Below are 16,442 nucleotides of genomic sequence, written 5' to 3' on the forward strand. Positions count from 1 at the left end.
TTCAGGTGACCTTGTCAGTACTGGGTCCTGTGTATATGCATCTTGGTTTCTCTAGTCTCTTTTGAGACAGAGGGTTTTGTTCACAATACAGAATGACCTAGTTAGCATCAAAGCAGTCTTCAGGGGAATTGTAAAAGAGGTTACAATTCTGTACTCCTCAGCAATGGCTTTTGGCAGCATGCTAGGCTGAAGTAGAACCAGGCTGAAAATTAAGTTGTAAAAGATTGAAACTGCATCCTGGTCTTCTCCTTTTATGTCTCGTGAATGGTCTTTCTCTACAGTGCCTTTGGGCCATTGGTTAGTTGACACTGGCATGTGAGAATGAATGAACAACTAGCTTAAAATTGATCTCACTTAAAGTGTGCTTAACTTCAATATGTGGTATGAATAGCTTTCCTTTGGCTTGATTCACACATGCCTATTCATCACATGCTTAAAAGTTTTATTTGCAGTATCTTACCTAACATGGCCCATAGAATTATGTGAGCCATCATTTGATGTTGCAGTCATCAAATAAGGAACATACATGAGAGAACAGCCCTTAGAGGAAGCCATTTCCAAAGAACAGCCTCTGTATACATCATAAAGCATCCTTGCAAATAAATTCACAAAAGTTATCCCCCCCCCATAATTTTTTTTACTAGCTCCCCTGACTCCATAATACATATTCTGACCTAGAAAAAAGAAAGCGAAAGAACCAACTTTGATAAAAACCTCTGCCAGGTCACCTAGAGACAATTCTTGTTTGCCATAAGCAACTAGACAAGTTATTATTTATAACTCTACTATTAAACAGCTTTCTGTTTGATGGATGGCAATGAGAGACTATATGCAGATGTGTAAAATGTTTATTTTTAAAAGTTCCAAAGAGAACCAATCTTAACAAATGTACAATACTGTTGTTCAAAGTCGCTGTTGTATAAAAGTTACAAAATCAGTTTCTAGCTACATGTTCCCAAGGGAATAATTCTGCTGTGGAGTGAGGCTTTCGAACAGTGTCGGCTTCACACCTCCTGCAGGGAGAAGGCACTGCCTTTAGCTGTTAGCTACACCTGAGCTGGCCAGCAGTTGGGAAGAAAGGAGTAAGAGCATATTGGGGGCTGCAGGTTAGAAAGCAGTTGAGCATCCTTCTGCAGCTACGGAAGAATCAATATACTCATGAAAGCATCCTGTTAGAAAAGAAAGTGCTGGTTAAGTGTCAGGGTTTGGACCCTGGCATGCTGTTTCAAAATTATTAAGCAGCACACATGGTGCCAATAACTGGGCACCAATCTTTACAATACTCTTGTGAATAAGCCACACCACAGTCATGAATTTGTCCCCTGACCTCAGGAGAACATTGTGTACATAATAAGAGCCCTGTTGGATCAGATCACAATCCTATCCAGTCCAGAATTCTGTTCCCATGTGCGGCCAATTGGCTGCCTATGCAAAGCCCATAAGCAGGAAATGGATCATGATAGCACTCTCCCCTCTTGTATTCCTCTGCAATTGGTATTCAGAGGCAATAAATAGCCATCATGGCTAGTAACCACTGACAGCTTTATCATGAATGAGTCTAATCCCTCCTTAAATACATCCAGGTTGGCACATCTTTGGGTAGGGAATTCCATAATTTATGTACTGTGTGAAGGAAGCCTTCGTTTTGCCTGTCCTGCCTCTCCTACCCTTTAGCTTCTTTGGGTAACCCTGGGTTGTAGTATTACATAGCCTCTTTAAGAATCTAAAACCCTAAGCAAATTTAACAGGGCTGTTATTATGCAGCCAATAAGCAGAGAGAAAGACTGCCCCTCTCTCAATCCTAAATATATTTTCTTGGAAATAAGGCCCCTTGATTCTGATAGCATATACTTCCACGCTAAGAGAGACGCAATCAATCCACAAAGGCCTCCTGGGGTTGTCTTATTTCAGACTGCCAGTTGGGGGTGACATGACTGAATGCTCTTCTTCAAAAAACACCTTGCTTTTGCAATGCTAGCATGGCAAAGAGAAGAGTTCCAGGCTTGCCCTGTCATGCTACTTTGTGTGTTCAGGGAGGGGTAGTCTAACTGCATCAGGGAGCATTTTAAAGCAGTCCAGTTCTGAACCACCTATCAATGAAATTGGTGTTATACACCTAGAATTGTAGCTTCCAGGTGTATTATTTTCCTATGACAAAGGAAAGGGAATAAAGCAGCCCCCATTTTTCAAATTGCACCATTGTTTGTGAGAACAATGCATACTGTTTTTAATACTAATCTGTCACAAAAGTATTTCCACCCCTGCGTGCATGCTAGAAGTGAAAAATCTGCCTTTAAAAAAACAACAAGGAGTAGGACAATAAAAGAGAAAGTCTCTGTTGTAGGTTGTTAATAGAAGAACTAGTACCTGAACAAGCCACCTTTCTTTGATTTCAGAACAGTGGTAAAGTTTCTGATACCCCTCATGCCTCATAGTGAGTGCATGTAAACAGAGAGCAAACGAGGCTCCTGAAAGCAGTCAAAATGGGTTTACAAGGCAGGAAATTGAAATGCCATGCTTGGGCTTTGATTACAGAATCACCTTCTCAACCAAAGGGCAAACAGAACAGCTATGGAACAGAGCATAAAATAACAAACTGCCACATGCTGCAGAGGGAGACAGATTCTTAGGCTTACTGTGCTTTTGGAGTAAATAATGTTATCACCAGGCTGGTTTTAAACCATAGCCTTTTTTGTTTTAAGGCTAAATACATTAAAATTAGCATATACAAGTAAGCTTCTCATAGAGAACTACCCTGTGTCAAATGTCAGTCCAGCTTGCGGCAGTGATTAATACAGGTTCCTATTTAGTGCAACACGATGGGAGCGGCGGTGGCAGAATGCGACCCTTTTCTCCTCTCCCAGCTCCCCAATTTCAGCCAGCGCAAAAGATCTATCGAGGGAGCAAGTTATACATTCTATATACAAAAAGTGCTAGGGTTTGGGTGGAGGGGAGGGAAGTATTAAAAATAATTGCAGCTTTGTTGTTGTTATGTGAAGTTTGCTGGTGCAAAGGTTCAGAGTGGAAATTCAAACTCTGGCTTTGGGCAGCATGAGCGGGGGTGAGCAAGTGGCTGCTCAATCTGCGACCTCACTGTAATAGTACTTCTGGGCTGCATCTGTCATTTTCCAGTCGGCAGCCCGGAACTCAATGATCTCAAGCAAGAGTAGCTGGGAAAGGGAGGTGAGGCCCTCCTGCAGGAGGAAACCGTCTCGCAGGAGGGAAAAAAGCTCATCCATCCTCTGCGTGTTCATCTTCTCAAGTTGTTCACCAATGCGGTGTAGCTGCAACACCAGACAGTCCACCTTAATGGAAGGAAATGAAAACGCTTCTGTTAAGAATTGGGGTGGGTGGGGGGTGCTGCACAGAAATGTCTCATGTTGGCATCCTGGCACTAAATCAGAAGAGAAGGGAAAAAATAAAGTAGGCTGCTAAACCGAACCTTGGGCTGCATTTTTTGTGATTTATTGCATTTTGGTTGTGTTCTTTGGATGTGCTTTTATTTCTTGTCTATGACTACTTTTGTTATATTTGTAATTAACTATTGTTATCGTGCTGCAAGATGCCTTGAGCATGGTTTTAATTATGGAGAGGCAGCATGCAAATAAAATGATGGTTGGGTGGATGCAGTATTTTTTTCCTTAAAAAAAAAAAACCTTTAGGGGTACTCTCACTTTGACTCAAGGAAATCACCATTTTATCATTCAAATCGGGGGAAATATATTCAGTAAATGGACAAAAGTACAAAGATTCACAAAATGTTTAGAGGTATGTGTCCCCCCAGAAAAAAGCACTGGGTGGATGTGTGTAGAAACTAGCCTACTATATACAAAGGGAAAATTTGCATTCATTGCTCCAGGCTTAAGAAAGATTCCCACCCCTGGCCTAAAAGTTGTCCACCTTCCAATCCTCTTTCCCAGGTGCATTCTCACAGGACAGCAACCTGCTTTTGTCCCCACTGTGCCCTGAGAATACAGTGGTACCTCTAGATACGAACAGGATCCATTCCGGAGCCCCGTTTGCATCTAGAGGTAAATGTAACTAGAGACGGTACATCTGCGCGCGCAAGTGCGCATTACTTTTCGCCGCTTCTGCACATGACGTCTGCGCATGTGCAAGCGGTGAAACCCGAAAGTAATGCACTCCGTTACTTCCGGGTTGCCGAGGAGCGTAACTCGAATGCGCTCAACTCGAAGCATATTTAACCCGAGGTATGACTGTACTCACCTCTTCCTCTTTCCGCAGGCTCTCTGGCTGCGCCAGTCGGAACAGGCAGTCGTAAACTGGGTTCACCAGTGCCATCATGGGCATGTTATTGACCTGTGAAAGAGGCAGGGTGCACTTGTCAATTATCGCTCAGAATCACTGTGGAATTGTTAGAGAGCCCCTCCCTGTGTGTGTGTCTTAAAAATCCCAGGAAGGTGGCTGTGCGTGCTAAGTCTCTTGAAACAAGAACAAGCAAGAGCATCTCTGGCACCTTAAAAAACCTCACAAATACACAGCCTAGAGCCCTTTTGCATCAGATGCATGATTCCTTGACATCCCATCAGATGTCAAGGAAATAAACAACTATCCGACTTTTAGAAGACATCTGAAGGCAACTCTGTTTAGGGAAGTTTTAAATGTTTGAAATTTTGTTCAGGTTTTTTTTATGTTCTGTTGAAAACTGCCCAGTGGCTGGGGAAACCCAGCCAGATGGGTGGGGTAGAAATAATAAATTATTATTATTAAAATTATTATAACAAGAAGGACCAAACTGCAAGGACCCCCATGGCAGGCTGCTTCTTAAAGCTGTCCTGCTGCTACATCTAGACCATGAACCTTTCGGACTGCAAGAAGAATTTCTGTACAAGTGACAAATGCAAAGAACACCCAGTTGCACTCATTTGAATTAAGGCCTCCTGTGGCAGCCCCATTTCAGGTGAGTGCCCCAGATGTGGAATGCTTTTCCCACAGAGGTTGCCAGGCACTCACCTTATCATCTTTTGGGTGCCAGGCAAATGCCTTTTTACTTCCCCCAAGTATTTTAGATGCACATTTAATTCCGTTCATTGTTTTATGCTGCTTTTTTCAATCTTGCTGGATTGAATGGCAGCATTAAAACAAAAACAAAAAATAACCCTAAACACAACCACATTCCCTCATTATGAGAGCAGCGCATGAACTAGCCCCAGGTCTGGATAATACAGTGGATGCTTGGGTTGTGAACGTGATCCGTGTGGGATGCACGTTTGCAACCCGCAGCGGCGCATCTGCGCATGCATGGGTTGTGATTTGATGCTTCTGTGCATGCGTAAAGCACAATTTAGCACTTCTGCGCATGCGCAACCGTCGAAACCTGGAAATAACCCGTTCCGGTACTTCCGGGTTTCGGTGCGCCCGTAACCTGAAAAAACGCAACCTGAAGCGTCTGTAACCCGAGGTATGACTGTACACCAGTTCTGAAGTTTGGTCTTACCCTCAGGTAGTCAAAGATGTTACAGATAAAAGTGACATAGCAGATCCAGGCCTGGAGGGAACGGGCTCGCAGTTCATCCCGGTCTTTATACTCCTGCTGAAGTCGATTGAGGAGCCCCCGCCGAAAGACACTCTGGCCCACCTGTTTGCTCTCCGCCTGCGACAAAGGCAAAGAGGTGAAGCGCCAGAAGGATGCTGTGTGCAATCTCAGCTGTGGCAGCAGGCTGTCTGGGCTTATCTCTCTCTCTCTTTCTCTTCCTCTCTCATGCTTCAAAACACACCACCGTGCAGAAAAAGTTATGGCACGATGAAGCAGGAGCCTATAGGTGCAAAAAAGTTCAGAGGGGAGGCAAAACTGAGACAGGTCACTAATGGGAGTTTTGCTCACCACGTCTGGTCTGGAGTTGAAGGGATAGATTCACCTTCTTGCCCTCTCACAGCTGGGCTGGGCACCCAAAATATTCAGCAGGGCAGGCCAAACCAAGCTCCATCTGCAGGAAAGGAAGCATGGCTGGTGGTAGAGCCAAAGTCAACAGCATGCACATCTAGAATGGCTTTTATGCAACCTACAGGCTCCTTTTGTATATCCCTAACAGATACACACACACACACACACACACACACACACACATATATATATGTTTATGTATGTGTGTGTATATACACATGCACAAGTTTTCCCGCAGCCTCTTCACTATGTTTTCTTGGAAAAACTCCCCAGCCCTCTGGACTTGTAGAAAATATTATTTCATGTTGAGTTCTTGCTTTAACAAAAAATCAATAATGATGCAGTAATGTCGCTTCCCTCTGATCTCACCCAAGTACGTCTCATCCTTGCACCAACCATGCTGGAGATACAAAACAAGAAAAGCAAAAGAGAGGGCAGGAACATCTAAACAAAAACTGACTAAGAGATGGTGAGATGCATTTTTTAAATCACTTGCAGCAATGTTGGCCTCCCCTTGCAAGACCACTTAGATCATATGGAAATTTTACCAATGGCACCACACCCTACAAAGTATCACTGGGGGTGATCCCAAAAGGGTGAATTTCTACTGCTGCTCCAACGTTTTTGAATACCTTCCCTCTGCCATATATGAAGCATCATCAATTATTTGCTTCAGATGTCTAGTAAAGATGTATCTTCTCATGCATGCTTTCACTACTCTGTAAGAATGGATCCTTATATCTGGATTTCGGTTTTTATCGCATTGTTTTATTTTGGGTTTTTTTATTTGTTTCTTATACATGGCTTAGATTTTTTTAAAAAAAATATTGTTTAGAAATACTTTTAAATTAAACAGTGTATATGAATAGTATGTTATTTATATGCAAATAAAATCTTCAGAATAGTTGCATATGGTGAACAGCTGTGCTGTGAAAACTACCAGTTTCCAAAACATGGCATGCTCATTCTCCCACCTGGATGATGGTGTAGCAGATGCGCCCGGCCTCTTTGCTGAACACAGAGTCTTTGAGGGACTGGTCCACAATTACGTTGGCAACCTTCTCCAGATCTACACTGCTGGGGTCTGCAGAAGAAGTGTAACACTATCAGTGCTGCCTCAAAACAAGCATACCTTTGCATCATTCTGTAGGTTTAAAATTGTACAATAACCACTGGGTTCCTTCTTTTTTGCTGGATATTTTATTTATGGATCAAAACTGTCTCTGTAGGAATGATGGTGTTTCCAAATCTTTCTGCATCACAAATCTCCTGGAAGGAAGAGTGATCTGCTATTCCGTTTTAAAGGCAGGAGAAATCCAAGGCCAAGAGGTGAGTGACATGCCTGAGCTGTGTCATATCTGCCCCCACAAATTTAATCCAGCTTCAAACTGCCACTGATCCCAACAAAGCAAACATCAGGACCCGTAGTTCCATAAAGAGCTTAGTCATTCTAATGAAGTATTTTCAGCATTCTCGTTATATTACATTCCTAGGATACTTTGGAAGAAACCGTGACCTCACAGGTAGGCAAAAAGGTGTCCTCCAGTTGTTGTTGAAATATGGCTCCCACTTGTCCCACCTTGCATAGCCAAAGGTCAGGGATGGTGGTGAGAAGCAACAGAAGTTGGAGAAGGCTGCTCTATAGCACTGCAAGTCAGGAGCCATCTAAGGACGATGGGCTGTCTCAATAGTAGAATCTTACATATATCAGTTCAGCCGCTTCTTTTGCTTTCTCTGCTGCAGGCTGAATTGGGACAGCCATGCACATGCCTTATCAGAGTATAGCACTTCGTAGCTTACATTACAAATCTACCTGAACTCACCTGTAGTCAAGAGTGCAGCAGCAAACATTATCTACCCAAACATTTAAATCTATTATTATCAGCACTATCTGTTTGAAGACTAGATATTAAATGGACATACAGTGGTACCTCGGGTTAAGTACTTAATTCATTCCAGAGGTTCGTTCTTAACCTGAAACTGTTCTTAACCTGAAGCACCACTTTAGCTAATGGGGCCTCCCGCTGCTGCGCCGCCTCTGCATGATTTCTGTTCTCATCCTGAAGCAAAGTTCTTAACCTGAGGTACTATTTCTGGGTTAGCAGAGTCTGTAACCTGAAGCGTATGTAACCTGAAGCACATGTAACCTGAGGTACCACTGTACAGTGTTCTAGTGTTATGAGAGGGGGAGAATAACTTCTCTATCCACTTTCTCAATATAGTGCATAATTTTATCATGTCTCCTCTCACTTGTCTTTCATTGTTGTCCCCCCTTATTCATTTAAAAAGTCCCAGATGCTTCAAACGTGTCTCATAGCGGGAGTCGCACCATCCCTTTGATCATTTTGGCTCCCCTCTCCAAACCTTTTCTAACCCTGAAGAAGATTTTAAGGAATGGGCAATTCATATCAGAGCACACACAACCCTTCACAATGTTGATAGGCCCAAACAGCTCCAAATCTAGCAGTGAATTATGCTTGATTCATGGCAATGGGGAGGATGGACAGGGGGGGAAACAGGGAGGGGGGAGGGAGAAAAGGGAGAGATACTGACCTTTGAGGGCTGTTTTGAGTAGCTGCTGAATCTCTGTATCAAACGTGTGTATTTTATATTCTTCTTTGCCTGTGTCCCCCATCTCTTTCCCTCCTTCAGTGGCGACAGATCAGGGGAGCAGCTGAGTTAGTGGTAACTGTGAGGAGAGAAGCGATCAGGTACTGATTATCCCGGAAAGGGAAGGAGACGGTATTAGCCATGGCTTTTCAGATCCTCTCATTCTCCCCTGAACAGGAAAATGGAACTGCCAGTTACACTGGAGTTCCTGAAATGAAACTACATTCCTCATAACAAAGAAAAAGTTGTTAAAATCTCCTCAGACAAGGATGGTACTTCTGCTCCCCCCCCCCATTATCTCTGTTCTATCTACAAGGGTGTTGGGACTTTTTTGCTATTTCACCCACTTAAGATTTAAGGAGGGAACGCCTTTGTTTTTGGCCAAAAAATCCAGGCTTACCTGCCCACCCTGTTCAGTGCCAAACCAAATTTAACTGCCACCTCGCCCCCTGAATACTGAATAGACAACAGGCCAAACACATCATTGCTCACTCATCAGAATTCCGCAGCTGTGACATGTGTTTTCACTGCAATCGGGGAAAAGTGAGGTGACAAAACAAGGGATGCTTCCAGCGAAAACATATAGCACTCTGGGATCTATGCAAAAGGATGTGGGGTGGGAATGCAGAAGAGGAAACAACTGTGCTCCTTTCCCACTGGGTTTCCAGTTAGTTTCTGTCACTCCAAAGGTCTTTGGCTTTACTTCAAGTGGCTAGTCCTCTGCAACTCTTAGCCCTTGGTTATATCTCATAACTCCTCCTTGTTCTCAGTATTCAAGCTCATCTGTCACTCACCCCTTCTGATGGGGATTGCCCATGCACAAAGCACAACAGGGACACTATTTTAGTAGAGAGGAACACATACAAGTTAGTTAGTAGGTGTTAGGGACAAGATTAGGTAAAGGTACCCCTGCCCGAACGGGCCAGTCTTGACAGACTCTGGGGTTTGTGCGCCCATCTCACATCTATTGGCCGGGGGCCAGCGCTGTCCGAAGACACTTCCGGGTCACGTGGCCAGCGTGACAACGCTGCTCTGGCGAGCCAGAGCCGCACACGGAACGCCGTTTACCTTCCCGCTGGTAAGCGGTACCTATTTATCTACTTGCCCCCGGGGGTGCTTTCGAACTGCTAGGTGGGCAGGCGCTGGGACCGAGCAGCGGGAGCGCACCCCGCCGCGGGGATTCGAACCGCCGACCTTTCTATCGGCAAGCCCTAGGCGCTGAGGCTTTTACCCACAGCGCCACCCGCGTCCCATGTAAGCATGTACAAAGGCCTGCTCTTGCAAAACATTCACGATGATATGACAAATGAGCAGAATTTTAAAAAAGCATTTGTTATGCATATTTTCTATAATTTAATAACAGCTATGTACATTTATGGATATTTGTTTATTCCATATGTCTGCCACATTTTCTTCAAGGAGCTCAAGGCATACATGGTTGTCTCCCTCTTCAATTAATCCCATAATAACTCTGGGGGGTAGGTTGGTCTGAGAGGCAGTGACCAGCCCAAAGTTTTGGTGATCAAGTGGAGATTTGAATCCTGGCCTCCCAGGTCCTAGTCTGACATTTTACCCAGTCTTTCTCAACTTTGAGTCCCCAGATGTTGTTTAACTACAGCTCCCATCATCCCTGACCACTGGTTCCGCTAGCTAGGGATGATGGGCATTGTAGTCCAACAACGTCTGGGGACCCAAGAGGTTGAGAAAGGCTGATCTATTCACTTCACCACACTAGCTCTCGCAAGCCTATTTTCATACAGTTTTCCATACAATACTAACAAGACCCAACCTGAACTGCTGATATCAGATAGGATCAAGGGCTTTCTGGTTGGTGTTGCTATATTATTTTAGTAGTAGTAGTGATAGTAGTATTTAATCCTGCTCTTCAAAAAAAAAATTCCCAGGGTGGCTTACAAAGTAAACGACAGCAACAACATAATAAAGCAATAAAAAACACTCATCACATAATACAAACAGTAGAAACAAAAAGAAGAAATAAAAAGTTCTAAAAAAAGATAAAGCAGATTAAAGCAGATATGAGGAAAGAAGAAGAAGAATTAATTTCTACCCCGCCCATCTGGCTGGGTTTCCCCAGCCACTCTAGGTGGCTTCCAACAAAATATAAAAAATACAATAAAACCAGACATTAAAAACTTCCCCAAACAGGACTGCCTTCGTATGTCTTCTACAAGTCAGATAGTTGTTTATTTCCTTGACATCTGATGGGAGGGCATCTCACATCTCGTAGTGAGGGAACTACCAGAAGGCCCTCGGAGCTGGACCTCAGTGTCCGGGATGAACGATGGGGGTGGAAACGCTCCTTCAGGTATACTGGGCCAAGGCCATTTAGGACTTTAAACACTTTGAACTGTGCTCGGAAACGTACTGGGAGCCAATGTAGGTCTTTCAGAACCGGTGTAATATGGTCTCAGTGGCCGCTCACAGTCACCAGTCTAGCTGCCGCATTCTGGATTCACTGTAGTTTCCGGGTCACCTTCAAATGCCACATGTAGAGTGCGTTGCAGTAGTCCAAGCGGGAGATAACCAGAGCATGCACCACTCGGGTGAGACAGTCCGCAGGCAGGTAGGAAACCCAGCCAGATATAAAAAATAAATTGTTGTTGTTGTTGTTATCATCAGCCTGCGTACCAGATGGAGCTGGTAGACAGCTGCCCTGGACACAGAATTGACCTGGGCCTCCATGGACAGCTGTGAGTCCAACTGACTCCCAGGCTGCACACCTGCTCCCTCAGGGGCACAGTTACCCCATTCAGAACCAGGAAGTCCCCCACACTCGCCTGTCTTGTCAGGATTCAACCTCAATCTGTTAGCCATCCATCTTCCAACTGCCTCCATTGGGAGGGAGCTTTCCATAACCTGGGCACCATCACTAATGTCTTCTCACCAATAGCCGTTGGCTGTACCCCCAATGCCAGGGGGCATCCAAATAATGGCCTCTGTTGCATTATCTGTAGGCACATGTGGAGGCAGGTGGTCCTTCAAACTGGGAAGGACTTTAAATGTCAAAATGAACACTCTGAATTGAGCTGTAAATGGACAGGGAGCTTGTGCTAATCGATGAAGCACCAGCATGATGTGATTAAAACTGGCCCTGGTCCCAGTTAGCCACCTAGCAGTAAGTATCAGAATGCATATCACACTGCAGCAGTCTAATCTGAAGGTTAACAGAGCACAGATTCCTCCCTCAAGGTAGGGTCACAGCTGGTACAGTCACCCAATCTAGCAAAAGGCATTCTCAGGCTCAGAAACAACCAGGGACAAAGGCAGCCCCAGACTTTGAAATAGCTATAGTAATGTTATCAGCATAGTGCAGGCACACCTTTTCTACTAAATGACAACAACGAAGGGATTCGTCCCTTTGGCATACATACAGTAATTCAGAGCCAGTTCCTTTGATATGCCTGCAAGTGCCTTCTTGAACAAAATCCCTGTGTACATTTACTCACATAACTTCAGAGGGACTAAATCCTGCAAATTCACCCCTTTGGCTCCGGGAACATGTTTCAACTTTATAATTCACAGAAGGGGATCAGTACAGCTTCGCTGTGACAATGTTCACATATAAAGGTTGCTTTTGTGAACTATAGCTTTTGTTCTCTTTTCTGATAGTCAGCTGCTAGTGTATAATGTCAGAATGCACTTTAGATGTGACCTAGCCACAGATATGGGTACTCCTGAAATGTAAAGTCACAGTATGAGAGACCAAGTGGGGGATAGCAACTACTACTACTACTACTAAATTTCTATTTCTATACTGTTGTTAAACCATGCTTGGGTTCCAGACTACTTCCATAATACTCATGTTTCTGCACATACCAGATCTGCCACACAAACATCTGTGCTTAGTTCATGGCAGTTATTACATGCAGAAGATAAACATTATCAGTGCTGCAAGGTTAATGATTTCTGTGCATGACAACTTGCCATCAACCATGTGCAAAGGGAACTCCTGTCAAAATATAAGTAAATCAGTACCTCACAATCCTCTGCTGAGTTTGCGTAGGTGCTGATTTGGCCACAAGGCCCCCTAGTCCAGTGACAAAGCCCAGGAATAAATTTCCAGCCAAAAAAAAAAAAGGGGGGGGGGAGATCATAGCGAGCAAGGACTAGGATATATTATCATACCAGCCTTTCTCAAAGTCATTCCCTCCAGATGATTTAAACTACAACTCCCATGCTTCCTGTATGCTAACTGCAATGCTAACTGGGGCTGAGTTGTAGTCCAAAACACCTGGAAGGCACCACATTGGAGAAGATTGAAACTGACCGTGCTGGGAGAGGTAGTATAATGATCTGACTCAGTATAAGGCACCTTTGTAGACATTATCTCAGCAAAGGTCTGGTGGGCAGTTATCCTGGATTACAGAGATTACAGATTAGATTGTTGTTGTTTGGCCTTGCCATTTTTGTCAGTTGTGGTAATTTCAATGGGATGTATTAAAAAAAAATGACAAGGAGATTCAAACCATGATCCCTTCCAAAGGCATACATAAGTCAGAACGGGCTCGTTCATACTACAGCTGGCCAAAAGCTCCTTTATGAGTCATGGGGATGTTCTGACAATATGCTGAAAGGATTGCTAAGATTAGACGGGCGAGCATGGGCATGCCGGGTCACATTCCCTTCTACATTGCTGGAAGAGTTACATGCACAGCCCAACTGTGCGCACAGGTTTTACAGGGGCCAAAGATGCAAACCAGACGGGAAGGAGACATATTTTGGGCACAACCTGCTGAAGACAGAGTTGTTTGACTATGTGCCACAACTACCTTTCAGCCTAACCTATCTCATAGGGGTCGTGTGAGAATAAAATGGAAATTGGGGGAGGAAACCTATGTACGCCACTTTGAGCTCCCTGGAGGAAAAGTGGGATATAAACAGAATAAGAATAAGAATAAGCATCTGAACTTGCACAGAGAAGGATCGCTTGTAAAGTCCAGAAAGCCCAAGTTAGGAAGGCAGATGGGAGAGAAAATGCTCCACGCCCGTTAAGAAGCAGGCGTTTCTTTCTGAAACTAACAAGGAAGAGAGATTTTCAAATGTCACCAACCTGCTTTGTTTGGGGTTTTTTTATGCCTCCACTTTCAGGACTGGAGTGAGGTGCATCTTTACGAGGGAACATCAGCCCGCCCAGCCCAGCCCAGCCAGCTAGTCAGCCCCCCCTCACCCTAATTCTTTTTGGTTTCTGGTTCGGGTCGGTGGAGGTAGATCAGGAAAAAGCCCACAGCCATGAAGAACAGCAGCAGGAGCAGGAAAGGCAGCAACTCAAGCATGGAGTGCAAATGCAGGATGGGCATCCTGCACGAAATCGACCCGCCACCAGCAAAATAAAAACAATAATAATTTTCTTTTAAAAAATCGCCCAGCTGCTGCTGCCCTCCCTTACTTTTCACCCGCTTTTGGTGTCAGGCGGAGACTCCTGGAAGACGAATTCTTTCCATTGCTTGCAAACCCGGAGGGTTTCCTCTTAGGTCATTTCCTAGCAGGCTGAGCCAAGCGGGAGGAGAGTTTGTGATCGGGAGGCGGCGGAGGCAGCGCCACCTGCTGGAAGGTTCTGAGCAGGGCTTGGAGGGAATTTGCCTGCCTGGGTGGTGAGGCGTTTTGTTTTTTTTAATAAAGATTTTCCTGCATTAACAAATAAACAGGGGAAAGCACATGTCCTTTCAACTTTCAGTTTCACAGTTCGTTTACATGTAGCGTTGTATTTGTCGTTTCACATGGAACCTGAGAAGCCCGCCAAGCGGGTGCATAGCAAGTGTGAGGGACGGAGCCAGAAAGAGAAATGAAATGGTGGCTCAGAGAGAGCAGAGCCATTTGCCTATTGCACTTCACGAGCCACACATCGGTCTGACAGTGTCACTGACCCTGCACACACGCGCGCGCGTTATTAAAGGCGCGCTCCCGAACGTATTTGGTTTTAAGCAGCCCCCCTGTGAATATGCCTGAATATTGAAGCCCTCCCCAGGCGCTTCTCTATTGTTCCCGCCTTTTGGAAGTGAGGAGCTTTTTTATGCATTTTGTGTTTTTATCTTGTATTTTTATGCTGTGAACCGCCCTGAGATCTACGGATGAAGGGCGGTATACAAATTTAATAAATAACAATGATAACAAAGCAACAATTTCCAGCAGCAACGTCCCCTGGGTGGGGGCTCCTTTTACACAGAGGTGTTTGCCTATGGTTGGCTCTGCTTCATTGTAGGTGCTCCAGTCAAGGCTTTATACAGGCTTTCTGCCAGGACTTGAATGGATGAGCAGAACGCAAGGAAGCGGATCTTGTCTGGATATTAGAAAATATCCTAATAAGGGGAGGGCTGCAGCTGCTAGGCACACCCCAAAATGCAAGTGGGCCTAATGGCCACATCCCCCAATAGTCAAGCATTAGGATAAAGCAGTGGCTTTCAACCAGTGTGCCATGGCACCCTGGGGTGCCTTGAATGATGGTCGGGGGGGGGCACAGGGCAACACTGGCCTCTGTCCCTCTTTCCTTCCTTCCGTCCTCTGATGAAGAAGAAGAAGAAGAGTTTGGATTTGATATCCCGCCTTTCACTCCCCTTCAGGAGTCTCAAAGCGGCTAACATTCTCCTTTCCCTTCCTCCCCCACAACAAACACTCTGTGAGGTGAGTGGGGCTGAGAGACTTCACAGAAGTGTGACTGGCCCAAGGTCACCCAGCAGCTGCATGGGGAGGAGCGGAGACGTGAACCCGGTTACCCAGATTACGTGACTACCGCTCTTAACCACTACACCACACTGGCTGCCCTCTCAGGTTTTTGCCTCCCAAAGGCTTGCACAGCTGTTTGTTGCAGAAGCCCTGGCTACAAGCTCTGCAGGCGAATGGTGCCTCTGGTGCTGGCCATGGGGTGCTGGTTGCCAGGAGCTGAGGCGGCCTCGGAGTAAGCAAGCAAGCGGGCGAGGAGCCCAGCCAGCCAGTTTGCCAGCCCTTGCTCTTGGGAATGGACAGACAAGTGGGAGGCTGGGCAGACAGGCCTTTCTTCTTCTTGCTGTGTGCAATGCCTGACTGTGATCCGAGTGCCTGGCACCAAAGGGCAGCCTTTCTGCCATGCAGGCCCAACGGTGCCCGTTGCCTTCCAAGGTGGGTAAGATGGTAGCCTTAAGTTCACCTTTGGCCAGTCTCCATTGGGCATCCTCTTCCCAGACCCCTCTGGGGCGGTATAAGGAGGAACCTCTCATTGGGGTGGGGTAGCTCAGAGACCAGGGGCAGCTGCCCAGAAGACTCCCAAGGAGAGGGGAGAGGAGAGGAGGCTGAGGGAACACTCCACAAGGGAGAGTGTTTGAAAAGGGGTGAGGGGCTGCCAGCTAGGGGTGACATAACTGGGCTCCTGAGCCCCACAGGGGTGCGGCAAAAAGAACGTAGTCGGTCAAGGGAGCGGTGGACTCAAAAAGGTTGAAAATCTCTGGGTTATAGGATTGCTCAGAAGACCCACTATGGATGTGTATCTACAGCAGTGCAGGCACAAGGCCTGTTCATATGCTTGTTCAGCTGCTAAAGAGGCCTGACCGCTGGGAATTATTTATTTATTTAGTTATACATGCATACATACATACATACATACATACATACATACATACCCTGTCCATCTGGCTGGGTTTCCCCAACTACTCTGGGCGGCTTCCAAGAGAATATTAAAATACAATTAGCATGGGGTACAGAACCGGCAAGTGCAGTCCTATTCCCTCTTCATTCAGGTTACAAAGCAATATTGACAGATCAATACCAAAAGTGTGGTGTTAATGGGCATATTCCGCTGATCACATAGTTAATCACAGAACTGTAGAGTTGGAAGGCACCTGAAGAGTCATCTGATCCACTCCACTGCAATGCAGGAACCACAGCTGAGCTAATGTACAGTGGTGCCTCGCAAGACGAAATTAATTCGTTCCGCAAT

At 45.4% G+C, this 16,442-nt stretch overlaps 1 protein-coding gene across 3 annotated transcripts; it reads right to left on the reverse strand.

Moving 5' to 3' along the window:
- Positions 1–830: 830 nt before the first annotated feature.
- MIF4GD (MIF4G domain containing) lies at positions 831–14,075 on the reverse strand. 3 transcript variants are annotated; one of them, XM_082211210.1, is made up of 6 exons: positions 13,923–14,075; positions 8,459–8,594; positions 6,880–6,989; positions 5,459–5,614; positions 4,228–4,320; positions 831–3,305 (listed from the first exon to the last, which is right to left on the reverse strand). In XM_082211210.1, exons 2-6 carry the CDS (start codon positions 8,538–8,540, stop codon positions 3,078–3,080), a joined length of 669 nt encoding a protein of 222 aa, XP_082067336.1. In that variant the 5' UTR covers positions 8,541–8,594; positions 13,923–14,075; the 3' UTR covers positions 831–3,077. The 3 variants fall into 3 exon arrangements, with proteins under 3 accessions (XP_082067336.1, XP_082067337.1, XP_082067338.1); XM_082211211.1 differs by lacking the exon at positions 13,923–14,075 and adding an exon at positions 13,587–13,915; XM_082211212.1 differs by lacking the exon at positions 13,923–14,075 and adding an exon at positions 8,916–9,338.
- Between the last annotated feature and the right edge of the window lie 2,367 nt (positions 14,076–16,442).

This window comes from Podarcis vaucheri, assembly GCF_965113315.1.
Source record: "Podarcis vaucheri genome assembly, chromosome: 2".
NCBI lineage: Eukaryota > Metazoa > Chordata > Lepidosauria > Squamata > Lacertidae > Podarcis > Podarcis vaucheri.

Coding starts and splice junctions, on each gene's coding strand:
- MIF4GD (XM_082211210.1), bottom strand. CDS start 8,540: ATGGGGGACACAGGCAAAGAAGAATATAAAATACACACGTTTGATACA. Junction 6,990..8,458: donor ACTCAAAACAGCCCTCAAAG/GTCAGTATCTCT, acceptor CTTCTTCTGCAG/ACCCCAGCAGTGTAGATCTG. Junction 4,321..5,458: donor ACATCTTTGACTACCTGAGG/GTAAGACCAAAC, acceptor CCTCTTTCACAG/GTCAATAACATGCCCATGAT.